This window comes from Macaca nemestrina, chromosome 14 (assembly GCF_043159975.1).
Source record: "Macaca nemestrina isolate mMacNem1 chromosome 14, mMacNem.hap1, whole genome shotgun sequence".
Taxonomy (NCBI): Eukaryota; Metazoa; Chordata; class Mammalia; order Primates; family Cercopithecidae; genus Macaca; species Macaca nemestrina.
The window spans coordinates 119,297,697-119,314,096 of NC_092138.1; the positions used below are offsets into that span (position 1 = coordinate 119,297,697).

General features: G+C 54.8%; 1 protein-coding gene and 1 long non-coding RNA gene across 2 annotated transcripts in view; both read left to right on the plus strand.

The window, feature by feature from the left end:
- Positions 1–120: 120 nt before the first annotated feature.
- LOC105472009 (interleukin-9 receptor-like) lies at positions 121–8,483 on the plus strand. The gene is made up of 5 exons (XM_071077431.1): positions 121–1,442; positions 1,965–4,632; positions 7,518–7,602; positions 7,893–8,235; positions 8,449–8,483. Exons 2-5 carry the CDS (start codon positions 4,451–4,453, stop codon positions 8,481–8,483), a joined length of 645 nt encoding a protein of 214 aa, XP_070933532.1. The 5' UTR covers positions 121–1,442; positions 1,965–4,450.
- A 1,230-nt stretch (positions 8,484–9,713) lies between these two features.
- The window catches only part of LOC139358251 (uncharacterized), a 58,035-nt gene continuing 51,348 nt past the window's right edge, over positions 9,714–16,400 (plus strand). Inside the window, exon 1 of the long non-coding RNA XR_011612935.1 lies at positions 9,714–13,573. This is a non-coding gene — a long non-coding RNA (uncharacterized lncRNA). The remainder of the gene's footprint in view (positions 13,574–16,400) is intronic.

Consider the following 16,400-nt stretch of genomic DNA (forward strand, 5'->3'; position numbering starts at 1 on the left):
TTTTCTCAACTTTGGGAATATTCTTGCTGCAGTTGTTGGGTTTTTTTTTTTTGGAGACAGGGTTTCAGTCTCACTCAAGTTGGGGTACGGTGGTGCAATAACGGCTCACCACAACCTAAACCTGCTGGGCTCAGGTGATTCTCCCACCTCAGCCTCCCGAGTAGCTGGGACTACAGGCGTGTGCCACCGTGCCCGGCTAATGGAAGGGGAAGGGTTGGGTTTGTCTGAGGACCCTCCCGTGGGTGTGGCAGAGCCTGTAGTCTGAGGCAGGGGTCCAGCTGCAGAGTAGCCCACAGTTTCACAGTGGCCCAGGGAACCAGGGCAGGCAGGCCATGAGGCCCAGTGCCTTCTGGGCCAGGCCTTGACACTGAGGCCATGGAACAGGTGCGGCTCTGAGAAGGGACTGGAGTGACCATGGGCTGAAGGCTATGTCCACAGACCCAATGCGGGAGAAGCTGTGCCAGGCAGTGATGTCAGCCAGGCCCCCCAGCAGGACTAGGGATGTCGGGCACTCTGTCCCAGGTGGCAGACCCTGGCTTCCCCTCCTGCTCACAACTGCCTTCCCACCCCCAAGAACTTCCTGAGTCCTCCCTGGTGACATCCAGGAGCAGGGAGCATGTGGGTGCCTGGCCCTGTGGTTGAGGATGGGGGAAGGCAGCTCTGCCTGCAGCTCCACCCCATTTATAAGGCATTGAGGTTCCTTCTGCTGGGGCATGTGCTGAGGGGCACTGCTCAGGCACTGCCCTCGGGAAGTTCCCAGGCTTGTGTAGAAGCTGGTGGGAATGTGCCAAGAACAGAGGTGTCAGGAGTCAGATTTTGGGCAGGTCCCAGGTCTCTGAGCCTCAGTTTCTTCATCTGTAGGAGGGTTGTAACCCTGCCCTGCTCAGCTTACCAGGTACAGCTGTGCATTTTCAGTGCAGAGGAAAAGCAGAGACCTTCCCCTCAGATGGCCATATTGCCTTGTTGCTGTACCAGCACTCCAGTGCTCCCCCAGGGGGTGTCCTGGCTTCCTCCTTGGTAACTCTCAGGTGTCACATGTGGGTCCTGCCCTACCATCCCCTCTCCCTGTCTAGAAACGAGGCCTGCTGAGCTTGGAGCCACCTCATTCCCTGCTTTCAAGCCATCTGCTCCTGGGTTAGCCTGTGGCTGACCTGGCCTGATTCTCCACACATGTGGGTGTTTCTCCACTGCTGGGGCAGCGGTCGTCTATCCTGGGGCCTGGGTCAGCTCTCAGCTGTGGCTGTTGTGCCTGTGCTTCCGCAGATCCTGGTGGTCACTCCAGCCCTGCTCTCACAAATTCCAAGAGCAGGCTGACTGTCCTCCCCGTTCCCACCTTTCCAGTAACTGCTGCAAGAAGGGACAGACGCTGCTGCAGAGAACTTGCCACGGTGTCTCATGCTGCGGCCGGTGGGGCCAGGCTGCACGCTCCATTCTAGGGAAGGGTGAGGCTTCCTGATCATCAGTCTTTTTCTTTTTTTTGAGATGGAGTCTCGCTCTGTCGCCCAGGCTGGAGTGCAGTGGCGCGATCTCAGCTCACTGCAAGCTCCGCCTCCCGGGTTCCCGCCATTCTCCTGCCTCAGCCTCCTGAGTAGCTGGGACTACAGGCGCCCACCACCGCACCCGGCTAATTTTTTGTATTTTTAGTAGAGACGGGGTTTCACTGTGGTCTCGATCTCCTGACCTTGTGATCCGCTCGCCTCGGCCTCCCAAAGTGCTGGGATTACAGGCGTGAGCCACCGCGCCCGGCCCTGATCATCAGTCTTAACAGAGGACTGTCCCGTGGGCACCTGGACAGGCTGCCGGGAGTGGGGCGGAGTGGGGTTAGAGTACTGCCTGCTGCCCGTTGAGGGTGTGCGGGTTCCTTAAGGGTGTGCACGCTGTAGTCTGCATGCATATCTGGTTTTTTTCCTCTCCTTATCACTAATCAGCCTTGTGTAACCAGGCTGGCCCTGCTTCCTGCCTAGGGGCTATGGGTGTACCATCTGGAGCTGCAAATGGGGTGTGATGCCTCCCCACACCCAAGAACTTCCTGACACCCAGCACCTCATCTCCAGCCAACCTCTGGCTCCCCCAGAGATCCTGGGACTCAGGCCTCGCACTCCAGCATGGGGAGCTGTGTCCTTCTGGTGGTGCTCTCCTTTGGAGGCACCTTCGAACAGGGGTGCAACAGATAGAATTCAGTAAGTGCCATCTGTTGCATGGATACCCTGCTGCTACCCTCATCCACCTTCCTGAGGCAGATCCTGGGATGGGTCTTTATTTAAGAAGACAAAAGGGAGGGAGAATGCATAGAGGCTGGGCGTGGTGGCTCACACCTGTAATCCCAGCACTTTGGGAGGCCGAGACAGAAGGATCACTTGAGGTCAGGAGTTTGAGACCAGCCTGACCAATGTGGTGAAACTGCCTCTACTAAAAATACAAAAAAATTAGCTGGGTGTGGCAGCGGGCACCTGTAATCCCAGGTACTCGGGAGGCTGAGGCAGGAGAATCGCTCAAACCCAGGAGTTGGAGGTTGGAGGTTGCAGTGAGCCGAGATCACGCCACTGCACTCCAGCCTGGGTGACAGAGGGAGACTCTGTCTCAAAAGTAAATAAATAAATAAATAAATAAATAAATAAATAAATAAATAAATGCATAGAGGTTGTCTGTGTGACCCTGGGCAAGTGATTTCTCCTTCCCTCCTTGGGACTCAGCTCCTTGCCTGTGAACAGGGATAATGCTTCTCCCTCTGGAGCTGCTGTGAGAATTACAGTAGAAAATGCACCTGTGGTGGTTGTTGGTAGTGACTGGTTCCCCCAATCCCGACTCCCCTGCAGGATGGGGCCTGGGCCCAGGGACAGGGGATGGGCTGGCAGAGGATGCCCATCCTAGAGAGGAGCCTTCTTGGCAGACGTGGAGACCTAGCTAAGTCAGAGTCCAGGATCTAAGTTTGAGGGTGCGTCTGACACCCTGCAGCCATGAGTCTTTGGCTGGGTCAAGTGGCCTTTCTGAGCTTCAGTTCCTTATCGGTAAAGCCTGGGCAGTTGTGCCCAGCATCTTTCACAGGACACCATGTGAGTGCAGATGGAGACCCACTGAGCAACCTGCTGGGGAGAAATTCATGGGGAGCACCCCTCCAGAGAGGGATGGCTCGCACAGGCCCTCAGCCCAGCCCCTTGCAGGCTGGACCTTGGAGAGTGAGGCCCTGAGGTGACACATGGCACCTGGCTCCTGGCCTACACCTGCGTCTGCACCTGTGTCCGCTCGGGATTCTCTGTCTCAGGGGAAGGACGAGGTGAGGGTTGGGCACTAGTGTCTGTATGAGGTGAGTGGATAACTAGGGCATGTTTGGGGGACTGGGTTGTCCGATGCCGAGACCCTAGGGAAAGGTTTGGCCCAAACTGTGCTGGGGCGTGTCCTCTAGGGGTCAGCCTGGACCTCCGTCTCTATTCTCCCTACCTTTACTTCCCTACCTTTAGTCCCTGGACCTACCCTGGTCTCCCTTCTTTCACCCTCTTGACACCTCTCCGGGTCTGACTTGCCCGTGTACCATCGGTCAGAGCCCACCACTTCCAGGCCTCCCAGTGCTTCCCTGCACAGATTCTGGGATCATTCACTAGTGACTGCCCTGCTAGGGTGTCAGCTGTCAGATCCCCCTCAGCCCCCCAACTCAGCTCTCCTCTGAAGCGCTCACTGTAGACTCCCAGTGGTCACTGTCTCCAGGGCCAAAGGCTGGAAACTTCACCTGTCTCACCAACAACATTCTCAGGATCGATTGCTACTGGTCTGTCCCAGAGCTGGGCCAGGGCTCCCGGCCCGGGTTTCTCTTCACTAGGTGAGGGTGGAGGGCCATGGCCACCTGGATGGGGATGAGGATGGGGTCCCCAGGATTGCAGCAGATATGCCAGGACAGTGTAGCAGCCCGGTGATGCTGACATATGTCCTTTCCAGCAACCAGGCTCCTGGCGGCACACACAAGTGCATCTTGCAGGGCAGTGAGTGCACTGTGGTGCTGCCGCCTGAGGCAGTGCTCCTGCCATCCGACAATTTCATCATCACTTTCTACCACTGCGTGTCTGGGAGGAAGCAGGTCAGCCTGGTGGACCTGTAGTACCTGCCCTGGAGACACGGTGAACAGCGGCTATAAGCCTGGAGCAGGGCCCCTTGGCAAGAACATCCTGGCTGCTTGGAGCTAGGAGAAGGGCCCTGCAGCCTGTGACCCCTGTGGCCCAGTGAGTGTTCTCAGTCCCTGCCAAGTGAGATCCAGGGCTGGGGGCAGGCTTGGCCCCTGGGAGGGGAAGGCCCACGTGGTTACTGCAGGGGCCAGAGGAAGTCACTGCTGTCCTGTCCCACCTGGGGCTTTTCTGGACCAGTCTCCCAGTGAGGTGCCTGGTCTGAAAGGGCCTTGACCATGCCCCTTGGGAATCTTTCAGATCCCCATTCTTGGGTGTGTGACTGACACCCCAGACCCATGGGGCTTCAGCCTTACATGGATTCTCTCTGTTCCAGTGAAGCTGGACCCACTCTTTCACTCGCAGAACACGTCAGCTCTGGCCCCTGCATCCTGATCTGCAGCATCAGTCCTGCCGTGGAGCCAACGTCACTCTTCTCGGCTATGAGCTGGGCGTCAAGAGGCAGGAAGAGGCCTGGGAGGTAACACTTTGACTGGCTTCCCCTGGGGTCCTCTCTCCTGGGAGCAGCAGTCCAGGGCAGACTCCCCACTCTAAATAAGGAGAGGTCAACTTGGAGTGAAGAGCAGGGGAGGAACTGGAGCCAGGTGTGTGTGTGAACACACATGCTGACATGCACACGTGTGTGCTTCTTGTGTGTGTATGTGAATAGGGTGAGCGTGCCTGTGTTTGTGAGTGTGTGCATGTAAGTGTGGTAAGTGTGCATGTGTTTATGTGTGTGCACATGTAAGTGTGCCCATGTTTGTGTTTGTAAGTGTACCTGTGAGTGTGCCTGTGCCTTGTGTTTGTATCTGTGAGTGTGCACGTGGGCATGTCTATGTGTACGAGTGTGTATGTGAGTGTGGTGAGCTGCTTCTGTGCACACGCTTGTGTGTGTGACTGTGCATGCAAGTGTGAGGAGTGTGAAAGTGTGCCTGTAGACATGTCTGCCTGTGTGTGCATGTGTGTACTGGTGGGCAGATGCAGCTGTATCTGCGTGTGAGTGTGAGTGTGCCTTCTCTCTGTGTGTGTGCACGTGAATGTGGTGAGTGTGCCTGTGTGAACACAGGTGTGTTCCTGTGTGTGCTGTGTGAGCGTGTGCGTTTGTTATTCTTGAGGACTGAGGAACCCAGCCCCACCTTCAGCACCTGCTAACTGCCCCTACCGCCACAGCGAGCCCAGCACGAGGATCACATTGTCGGGGTGACCTGGCTCATACTTGAAGCCTTTGAGCTGGACCCTGGCTTTATCCTTGAGGCCAGGCTGCGTGTCCGGATGGCCACACTGGAGGATGACGTGGCAGAGGAGGAGCGTTACACAGGCCAGTGGAGTGAGTGGAGCCAGCCTGTGTGCTCCCAGGTTCCCCAGAGACAAGGTGGGCGCTGCTGTGGCTGCTGCACTTCCAGAGTCTAGGCTGGGCGTCCTCTCCCCTCATCACCTCACCCCTGCACTCTTTCATCCTCCTGGAAGCCCCTCCCTGAGGCAGCCAGGCCCCAGTTGACCCACTTCCTCTGAAGGTCTGAGGTCTGTAGGGAGGAAACAAACACCTGACAATTCTGGGGCTTCCTGGGAACCCGTAGTCAGTGACTTCTGTTAGGAGTGATGGTGGCGGGGCTGCACACCAGGGCTGGTGCTCCTGCCTGGAGGCTGGACATGACCTCAGTGTCGTTAGCGAGGGCTGGGCTGACCCTTGCGCACTGCAGTGCTGAGCAGGCCCAGGGACCTTATGACCCACCGTGTGGCAGATGTAAGAGTGAGGCCCAGGAGTGTGGCTTACACAAGGTCCTTCAGCAGGTGACACAAACCTCCAGGGCCCATCACAAACCTTCCACTTTGGCCCAGGGTACTAAAGGGCACACTTTTGCCAGGTAGGCTTGTGGGGAGCCTCCTGGCACTGAGGCTGCTGACAGCCCTGGGCCCTTCCTGCCCACGGGCCCTCTGATCCCACCCTGGGGGCGGCCAGGCAACACCTTTGTTGCTGTGTCCATCTTTCTCCTGCTGACTGGCCTGACCTACCTCCTGTTCAAGCTGTCACCCAGGTAGGTAGCTGATGTGTGTGTGTGTGTGTATATGTGTGAGCAGGTAAGAGTGTACGTGTTAGTGTATGTGTGCAGATGTGCCACTGTGTGAATGTGTGAGTGTGTGGTGGGTGGGCCGTCAAGGGCCATCCCTGTCTGGTTCCTCCCCTCCCCTCCCCACTGTCTGGTCCCGGATGGGGTGGGCTTTTCAAGTCTCCACCCTGGGCCAGAAGAGGGTTCACAAGTTGCCAGGGGAGAGAAGGGAAGGGGGATCTGTGGCAGAGGCCGAAGACAAGGGCAGTGTGGTCCCAACCAGACCCAGAGTCACCAAGATCAAGAGCCCGGATCCTAGACTTCTGCCTCTAGAGGAGCTTGGTTTGTTCATCTGTTCACACAGTCTATGAAAGGACACTTGGGGCATCTGGTGTGCACAAGAGTCTTCTCACCCTGGCAGATGCCTTAGAGAACAAGATGGACAAGGGCCCTCCTTAAATCAACTGTCACACCTCATGCACCCCACGTCAGGTTACAAAAGGGGACTCAGGGGCCACGTCAGGCTGTGGATGTGAGGAAGAGGCTGTGGGGAGAGGGGTGTTGGGTGGGGCTAAGCGGGAGGGTGCTTGGCTTCTCCTTGGAGCAAAGGAAAGTGTGAAACTGTGTGATACGACCGAGTTTATGTTTTGAGGAATGGATTGCTGGGACAAGGGAAATGGGGGACCTGCTTGGGGACCAATGGGGGCCAGTGGGGTGCCCACAGGGAGATGATTTGGCAGGAGCCAGTGAAACAAGTGGAGATAGAGCAAAGTGGAGGGGATTTCAGGGTCTTGGGGGAGAAATAGAGGGGACGTGTGGCTGGATAAGGTAGGAGTGGTGACTCCTGAGGTGGGGAAATGGGGGTAATCCTTGCGGGGAGGTTGGCGAGGTCTGTTTGCACCTGTTGGGTTGGAGCCCCAGGTGACATCCTTGTGGGACGGTCAGTGGATCCTTGGCAGCAAGTCTGGTGCTTGGAGAGACACTGGGTGAGGTGAGAGCCACAGATGTACTGATGGCAAAGACAGAGGAGGTGCGGCTCCCTCTGTGGACTGAGGATCTAGCTGATAACTCCCCATTCTGAACCTGCCATCGCAGCTCACACTGTAAAGGATTCATGCCTCAGTATAAATCAGTTCTATGTGCCTAACGCAAGGAGGCCCGGTTGGGTCCTGCCCTGAGAGTGGGTTGGGATGTGATGAGATGGGAGAGAGGCAGTGGCAGGGACGAGGTAGGCGGGCCTCCTGCTGATGGAAGGAAGCTCAGCCTCTGTGGTGACCTCAGGCCACCTGGGTCACCACAGGCCTCTGACTGGCCTCAGGGTGAAGAGAACCTTCTACCAGAACGTGTCCTCTCCAGCGGCGTTCTTCCGGCCCCTCTACAGTGTGCGCAATGGGAACTTCCAGGTGTGTGCAGAGTCCACGGCAGGGCGTGGGGGACAGGGGTTCCCCAGAGCTCTGGCCTGCCCGAGATGTTGGCTTTCATGAGGGTTGGCGGCCAGTGTGGGAGCCTTGTCAGTGCTTGGAGCCTTTTTTGTATGTTCAGTGTAATTCAATTTATACGCTGTGTCTCAAATGGGGAAAAACTAGCTGTATTCTCCATTACTGATTTCTTTTTGTTCTCATGTCTCCAGTTCCACTGTTGATGGAAAAATGTAAATTTCTCATGACTTATCTCTGTCCCCTCTGGTTTGCAGCTGTCTGCACCCACCATGTGCCTCGCCTCCTCCTTCTGCGAATGTGTCTGTCCTGTGGCCGTGGGGAAGGGTCTGTGCTGTGTGCACTGCCCTCGGGGCTCTCACTGCCTCTGGGCTCCTGCTCTGCCTGGTTCCCTGGTCCCCCCGGATCGCATGCCAGAACCACATCTGAGGAGTGAGCTCTGCACTTCCCCCTCTGTGGCCCTGTTGGGCTCCCACAGCCCAGGAACCAGTGAGCAACTTGGGGGTTGCATCAGGCCTTCCCCTCCCTGCTGGGCTGGCGGTTCGTGCCCCCGGGTGGGAGGAGCGGGAGAGGGAGGAGGGGGGTGGGAAGAGGACGGGGGTGGGAGGAGCGGGAGAGGGAGGAGGGGGGTGGGGGGTGGGAGGAAGACGGGGGTAGGAGGAGGGGGGTGGGAGGAGCGGGAGAGGGAGGAGGGGGGTGGGAGGAAGACGGGGGTGGGAGGAGGGGGGTGGGAGGAGCGGGAGAGGGAGGAGGGGGGTGGGAGGAAGAGGAGAGAGAGGGTTCCAGTGAGTGGTCTCTGGTTTTTCCCCTCAGACTCCTCACTTTGGGCAAAGGACAAGAAGCAGTGAGGGCCCCTCCCTGGGGTCTGGGCCAAGCTGACCCCTCTTCTCCAGGATCTTCCCTCCCTGTGCCCTAGGGCATCCCTGGGCCCTGTGCAGCAAGGGTGTCCCCTCCATACCACGGCTCCAGCTTACTGTGCAGAAAAATCCTTTTGTCTCTCAATGAGGAGCCTAGTTTTCAAGATTTTTGTCCAAATATTCAATTTGAACCATAAACCGGGCACCTGGCTCTTGGCAGAGTCTCCCCCATTCCCCAAGGTGGTAGGTGTGACTGTCAAGAGCATGGGCAGCCGAGGACAAGGCTGAGCAGGGCACAGATTGTGATTGTCCCCGGGACTGTCATCCTGTTGCAGGCACCAGCCCTTCCCTAGAGAATCAGGGCACCTTCCAGGGGTTATTTAGACCCTCAGGTGGGGATCTGGTGCCGTAGGTTGGTCTCCAGGAAGCATTGCAGTGATGGAGGGTGTGGTGTGTGTGCTGCATGGGATGCAGGTTCCTGGTCTCACCAAGGGAACAGCTTCCTTTTGGAGGTGGGGGCCTCCTGTGGCCCCACGGAAAGATCCAAGTCTGCTGGCTGTAGCCCAGTGCTTTGAAAGTCACCAGTCCTGACAGCGACTCATGTGTGTGTGTGTGTGTCTGTGTGTGTGTGTGTCTGTGTGTGTGTGTGTCTGTGTGTCTGTGTGTGTGTCTGTGTGTCTGTGTGTCTGTGTGTATGTCTGTGTGTGTGTGTGTCTGTGTGTCTGTGTGTGTCTGTGTGTCTGTGTGTCTGTGTGTCTGTGTGTGTGTGTCTGTGTGTGTGTGTGTGTCTGTGTGTCTGTGTGTCTGTGTGTGTGTGTGTGTGTCTGTGTGTCTGTGTGTGTGTCTGTGTGTGTCTGTGTGTCTGTGTGTGTGTGTCTGTGTGTGTGTCTGTGCGTCTGTGTGTGTGTCTCTGTGTGTCTGTGTGTGTGTGTCTGTGTGTGTGTGTCTGTGTGTGTGTGTGTCTGTGTGTGTGTCTGTGTGTGTCTGTGTGTCTATGTGTGTCTGTGTCTGTGTGTGTCTGTGCGTCTGTGTGTGTGTCTCTGTGTGTGTGTGTGTGTGTCTGTGTGTGTCTGTGCGTCTGTGTGTGTGTGTCTGTGTGTGTGTCTGTGTGTCTGTGCGTCTGTGTGTGTCTGTGTGTGTGTCTGTGTGTCTGTGTGTGTGTGTGTCTGTGCGTCTGTGTGTGTGTGTGTGTGTATGTCTGTGTGTCTGTGTGTGTGTGTGTCTGTGCGTCTGTGTGTGTCTGTGTGTGTGTGTGTGTGTGGTGGGAATGCCCAGTCTCTGTAGCTGCTGAAAGGACTTGAGACTCATGCTGTTGGGAGTTGGCTCTGTCCTGGGCAGATGTCACCATCTGTACCTTGGTTCGGGGTGCTGTGAGCACCAGGCCCTGTGCTGGCGGAGCGGTGAGGAGCCTGAAGGGACTCAGGGTCCCATGATGAGGTTGGGCTGGCACATGGAGGAAAGACAGAATGTCCAAGACACAGGCACTGCTTGGTCTCTGGAGGACCTCAGGAGGGCTTCCTGGAGGAGGAGGGAGGCTGGGCTTGCCAGAAAGGAGGCAGCTCCTCCCAGGATGAGTTCTGAACATGCTGCCTGAGCCCTTCCCTCCTCCCGCACTCTGTTCCAGACTTGCATGGGGGCCCCCAGAGCCGGTGTGCTGCTGAGCCGGGACTGTGCTGGCTCCCCATGAGGAGCCTCAGAACCCTGGGTCAGGAGGCCACTGCACTGCTCACCTGTGGCCCAGCGCATCCTTGGAAATCTGTGGGCCTGGAGGAGGAGCAGGAAGGCACTGGGACCTGAGCTCAGAGGATGTGCTGTCAGCAGGGTGTGCGGAGTGGAGGGCTCAGCCACTTGCCTGTCTGCACAGGAGGACTGGGCCCCCATGTCCCCCACCAGGCCATGTTACTCCCTTCGGTCCTCAGCAAGGCTCGGTCCTGGATTTTCTAGGTCCCTGACTTGGCAGATGAATTGCCCGTTTTGGGAAAGTGGACTTAAGTCTCCACAGCCCTTGTCTGGGACTGAACCTCCTGAGAACGGGCCCCTAGCAGTGGTCGGAAGTCCTGTCTGGATGGAGGCTCAGGGGCAGCTTCAGGGAGGAAGGATCCCTCTGCTCGGTGCCTGTGGGGAGGAGTCTCTACCCTCAGCATCCTGCCCACAGGTTCCTCCGCTGTCCCTTTTCTTTATCCCTGGCCTCTCTGAGAAGGGGGGTGTGGTCTCTCAGCTGTTCCGCCATCATCCCCTTAAAGGGCCAGCCTGGGCCCATTGGACACAGGTAAGGCACCATGACCACCTGGTGTGAGCTCTCTGTGCCTTCCTGACGCCCTTTTTTAGAGATTAAAAGGGGCTTCACGGCTGTTCCAAACTGTTGATGGCTGGGAAGAGGGGCCAGAGGAGGAGTGAGGGATGAGGTTTGGTCAGCCCTAGGCTTTCTGGGCTCTAGGGACAGCACGGTGGATGCTCAATGACAGTTTTGGGGACAGTAGGGTGGAGGCTCGGGGACAGCTCTGGGCTGAGGTCAGGGTGGAGGCTCAGGGGCAGCTTGGGGACAGCAGGGTGGACATTCAGGGACAGTTCCTGGGAGGCCAGCGCCCTCATTCCTCCTTGTCCTCATCCTCCCACTTGCTCCTGGAAACTGAGAGCTGAGGCTGGAGCTCCCAGACAGTCAGTGCTGGAAGTGACCATCCAGCAGTGATGGTGGCCTGTGAAGGGTCCTGCTTCTGTCCTCAGCCTCTCATGGGGTGGGCTTGGGGAGAAGCTGTGGTCTGGAGAGAGTGGCAGATGGAGCAGAACGTGCCTGCATTTGTTTCCTGGGGCCGTCGTAACAAAGTGCCACAAAAGGGGTAGCTTAGAACCATGGAGATTTGTTGTCTCTGTTCTGAAGTCCAGAAGTTGGAAATAAAGATGTTGGCAGTGTTCCCGACTACATGTTCTTAGGCTCCCATGAAACGGAAGTTGATACCAGGCCAAGCAAGGTTCTCAGACGGGCTTTATTAAGTCTTATGCCCCTAAAGGTTGGGCAGGAGGAAGGATTCTTGGCTGGCTCCCCAAGGGGAGTGCACTGTGGTGTCTTAAGGAGGGTGACATGCATGATTTATGAGTTAGGTAAGTATCATTACACATATGGGGTGGAGTGAAGGGTGCTCAGTTGCAGTGAAGAATCACGCTAACACAAACGCTGTGTGATTGGAAAACAGCAGAAAAGCCCATACCTGGGTGGGGATTTTAGTGTTATAACGAGGCCAGGGGTAAGGATCGGTCATTCTCCTGGCCTCATGCACAAGCGGGTGATCGAGTTAACTCCCTTGAGTAAGACTTATGGCGGGATGCTGCTAATCTTAGTTTATTTCAGACAGGTGGCAAGGTCTGGCCAGCTAGTGTAGCACCTGCAGCGAGTATGGTGCTGCAAGCTCTGGGGGTCAGTGGGCACGTATGGAACAACGCGTTAGTGGGGGTGGGCCGAGTCCCATTTCTACTCTGTCTCAGCAGGCCATGCTCCCTCTGAAGGCACTAGGGAAGGATGCATTTCGGGCCTCTCTTCAGCTTCTGTTAGTTTCTTGGCTTGTGACAGCAAAACTCCACTTCTTTTTTAAGATAGCGTCTTGGTCTGTCGCCCAGGCTGAAGTGCAGTGGCGTGATCTCAGTTCTCTGCAACTTCTGCCTCCCCGGTTCAAGTGATTCTCCTGCCTCCACCTCCCAAGTAGCTGGGATTACAGGTGCAAGCCACCACGCCCAGCTAATTTTTGTATTTTTAGTAGATACAGGATTTTGCCATGTTGGCTAGGCTGGTCTCAAATTCCTGGCCTCGAGCGATTGCCTGCCTCCCCTTCCCAAAGTGCTGAGATTACAGACGTGAGCCACCGCACCCGGGCATGTCATCTGTATCTCTTTTTTGGTGAGGTGTCTATCTTTTAATTGGGCTTTTTTCTTTTTGTTATTAGAATTTGTTTGTTATTTTACACACAAGTCTTTTTTCAGGTTTCTTTTTAAAATATTTTCTCTCAGTCTGTGGCTTGTTTTTTGATTCTCTTAACGGGATACATCAGAGAGCAGTCATTTTAAATTTTAATAAAGTCCACATTATCATTTTTTTCTTTTATGAACTGGCTTTTGGTATTGTATCTAAAGACTCATCACCAATCCAAAGTCATGTGGATTTTCTTCTGTAACTTTTACAATTTTACATTTGAAAATTTAAGTCTACAGACTATCCTGAGCGATTTTTTGGGGGGTGAGCTATGAAGTTTGTATCTACGTTGCTCGGGTTTGTCTTGAACTCCTGGGCTCAATTGATCCTTACACCTCAGCCTCCCACAGTACCGGGATTACAGGCGTGAGCCACTGCACCTAGCCTGGAGTCTCTTTCTTCCTTCCTTCTCCCTTCCCCTTCCCCTTACTTATTTCCTTTTTCTTTCCTGGTTTCTTTTTATTTATTTTTTTCTTTTTCTTTTTGATACTGAGTCTCGCTGTGTCGCCAGGCTGGAGTGCAGTGGCGTGATCTCGGCTCATTGCAACCTCCGCCTCCCGGGTTCAAGGGATTCTCCTGCCTCGGCCTCCGGAGTAGCTGGGACTACAGGCGCCCGCCACCATGCTCAGATACTTTTTGTATTTTTAGTAGAGGCGGGGTTTTACCATGTTGGCCAGAATGGTCTTGATTTCCTGACCTCAAGTGATCCGCCAGACTCGGCCTCCCGAAGTGCTGGGATTACAGGCGTGAACTGGCCGCCGTCTTTGATTGCTATCTCCATGCGTTCCGGTCAAGGCACTGGACGGTGGGCTCCGTTTCAGTTGAAATTTCCAAAATCACGGCCTGGAAAAATCAAGGCGCTGATTTTCAGAGATTCCCCAGAGCTGCCGCGAGGGGGCGCCCGGCCCTGCCAAACCCGGAGCGCCGCGCGCCAGAGGCGTGTCCGATCCGCACGGCGGCGTCCCGGGGCGTCCCCTGTGAAGACGGAGCTTTCTCTCCTCAGGACCCGCCGGGGAGGGGCCGGGGCTTGGGACACCTGGGGACACCTGGCGCCGCGTCCGCTGTGAGGACAGGGAGACGCTGCTGCAGCTCCGGGACACCCGGGGCCGCCGAGGCAAAGGTGAGGAAAAGGCTTCCGCCCCCGCTGTGAGCGCAGCGGAGCGAGCGCGGCGGCGTTTCCCGTCGGGCTGTTTGTATCCGGACTTCACGTTGAACAAGCTCCCTTCATGGAGGCCTGGGCGGGTCACCCCCAGCGCGAGGGCAAGATGCGGGTCACGAAGGCGAGTTTGTTTCTGGAGAGGAGGAGGAACGCGGAGACCCCGTGGGGCGGTCGGGATGTTGGGGACTGGCGGGCGCCACAGCCTGAGGTCGGGAAAGAGGCGCCCCGGATCCGTGCGCATTTGTTTGTTTGTTTGTTTGTTTTTTTTTTGAGGCGGAGTTTCGCTCTTGTTTCCCTGGTTGGACGCGATCTCGGCTCACTGCAGCCTCCGCCTCCCGGGTTCAAGCAATTCTCCCGCCTCAGCCCCCTGGGATTACAGGCACGCGGCAGCACGCCCGGCTCATTTTGCATTTTTAGTAGAGACGGGGGTTTCTCCATGTTGGTCAGGCTGGTCTCGAACTGCCAACTTCATCAGGTGATCCACCCACCTCGGCTTCGCAAAGTGCTGGGATTACAGGCGTGAGCCACCTCGCCTGGTCAGTACTCTGTGTTTTCAGGCTCCTTTGTTAACACAGTGGAAACAACACAGGAAAATGGATAAGTAGGCACATTGTCATGCTCACGCTACTGCACTTAAGCCCGGGGCGACAGAGCAAGACCTTGTCTCAAAAAAACAAAAACAAATGAAAACAAAACCAAAAAAACCATTGTGTGCGTCTAATGGAAGTGAACTCCTCAACAACAGTTTTTCTTTTGTTGAGAAAGTCTGTTTAATTTGCAGTATATTTGTAATGGCACATAAAATGACGTCTGTTTTATAAACATTTGCATCCTAAGTTAGTTGAAATGTATTAACTATATCAAGCTTTGACATTATACCATAAAACTAATTGAAGAAAGTCAGTACTCTTTTTTTTTTTTCTCTTGGCTTTGACCATTTTAAATAAAATCAGATTTCGTTAAGGTTACTTTATACTGAGCTGTAAACCCATATGGCCTTGCGGTGTCTTTTCTTATCTTTTTTTTCCTTTTTTTTTTTTTTTGGGGGGGGGGTGGATGGAGTCTCGCTGTCTCTCCCAGGCTGGAGTGCAGTGGAGCGATCTCAGCTCCCTGTAACCTCTACCTCCTGTGTTGAAGCAATTATCTGTCTCAGCCTCCCCAATAGCTGGGATTACAGGCGCCTGTCACAAGGGCCAGCTAATTTTTTTTGTATTTTTAGTAGAGATGGGGTTTCACCATCTTGGCCAGGATGGTCTTGAACTTCTGACCTTGTGATCCACCCGCCTTGGCCTCCCAAAGTGTTGGGATTACACGCGTGAGCCACTGATCCCAGCCTCTTTTCTTTTTTTGACAAGGAGTCTCACTTTGTTGCCCAGGCTGGACTGCAGTGGCACGATCTCAGCTCACTGCAGCCTCCACCTCCCGGGTTCAAGCACTTCTCCTGCATCAGCATTCTAAGTAGCTGGGATTTCAGGCCTGCATTACCACACCAGGCTAATTTTGTATTTTTAGTAGAGGCGGGGTTTCACCATGTTGGCCAGGCTGGTCTCGAACTCCTGACCTCAAGAGATTCACTCGCCTCGGCCTCCCAAAGTGCTGGGATTGCAAGCAACCACCAGGCTGCTTTTTTTTTTTTTTTTTTTTTAATTAAAAAAAAATTTTTTTTTTTGTTTTTTGAGATGGAGTTTAGCTCCTGTTGCCCAGGCTGAAGTGCAATGTCCTGATCTTGGTTCACGGCAACCTCTGCCTCCTGGGTTCAAACAGTTCTCCTACCTCAGCCTCCTGAGTAGCTGGGACTACAGGTGTGCACCAGCATGCCTGGCTAACTTTGTATTTTTAGTAGTAGAGATGGGTTTCACCATGTTGGTCAGGTTGATCTCTAACTCCTGACCTCAAATGATCCACCTGCCTCTGCCTCCCAAATTATTGGGATTCTAGGTGTGAGCCACTGCAGTCAGCCTTTACATTTTTATTGATTGATTTTTTTTTTTTTTTTTTTTTTTTTTTTTTTTTTTTTTTAAGAGAGAAGTTCTTGCTCTGTCACCCAGGCTGGAGTGCAGTGGTGTGATCATGGCTCACTGCAGCCTCGGCCTCCTGTGCTCCAGCAATCAATCCTGCCTCAGCCTCCCAAGTAGCTTGGACTATAGGCACCAGCCGCCATGCACTGCTAATTTAAGCAGGATCTTTACGTCACTCAAGTTTGTCTTGAACTCCTGGGCTCAAATGATCCTTACACGTCAGCCTCCCAAAGTGCTGGGGTTACAGGCGTGAGCCACTGCACCCAGCCTAAGGTCTCCGCCAGCCTTTGTGTTTTTTTTTTTTGTTTTTTTTTTGAGACAGATTTTCACTCTTTTTTCCCAGGCTGGAGTTCAATGGTGAGATCTTGGCTCACTGCAACCTCTGCCTCCTGGGTTCAAACGATTCTCCTGCCTCAGCCTCCCAAGTAGCTGGTATTACAGGCATGCGACTAATTTTGTATTTTTAGTAGCGATGGGGTTTCACCATATTGGTCAGGCTTGTCTTGAACTCCTGACCCTAGGTGATCCCACCGCCTCAGCCTCCCCAAAGTGCTGGGATTACAAGTGTGGGCTATTGCGCCCGGCCCTGTGGTACTTTTTTTTTTTTTTCTTTCTTTCTTTTTTTTTTTGAGATGCAGTCTCACTCTGTTGCCCAGGCTAGGGTGTTGTCATGCGCGTCCGTGTGAAGGGACCACCAAACAGGCTTTGTGTGAGCAATAAAGCTTTTTAATCACCTGGGTGCAGGCGGGCTGAGTCCAAAAAGAGAGTCA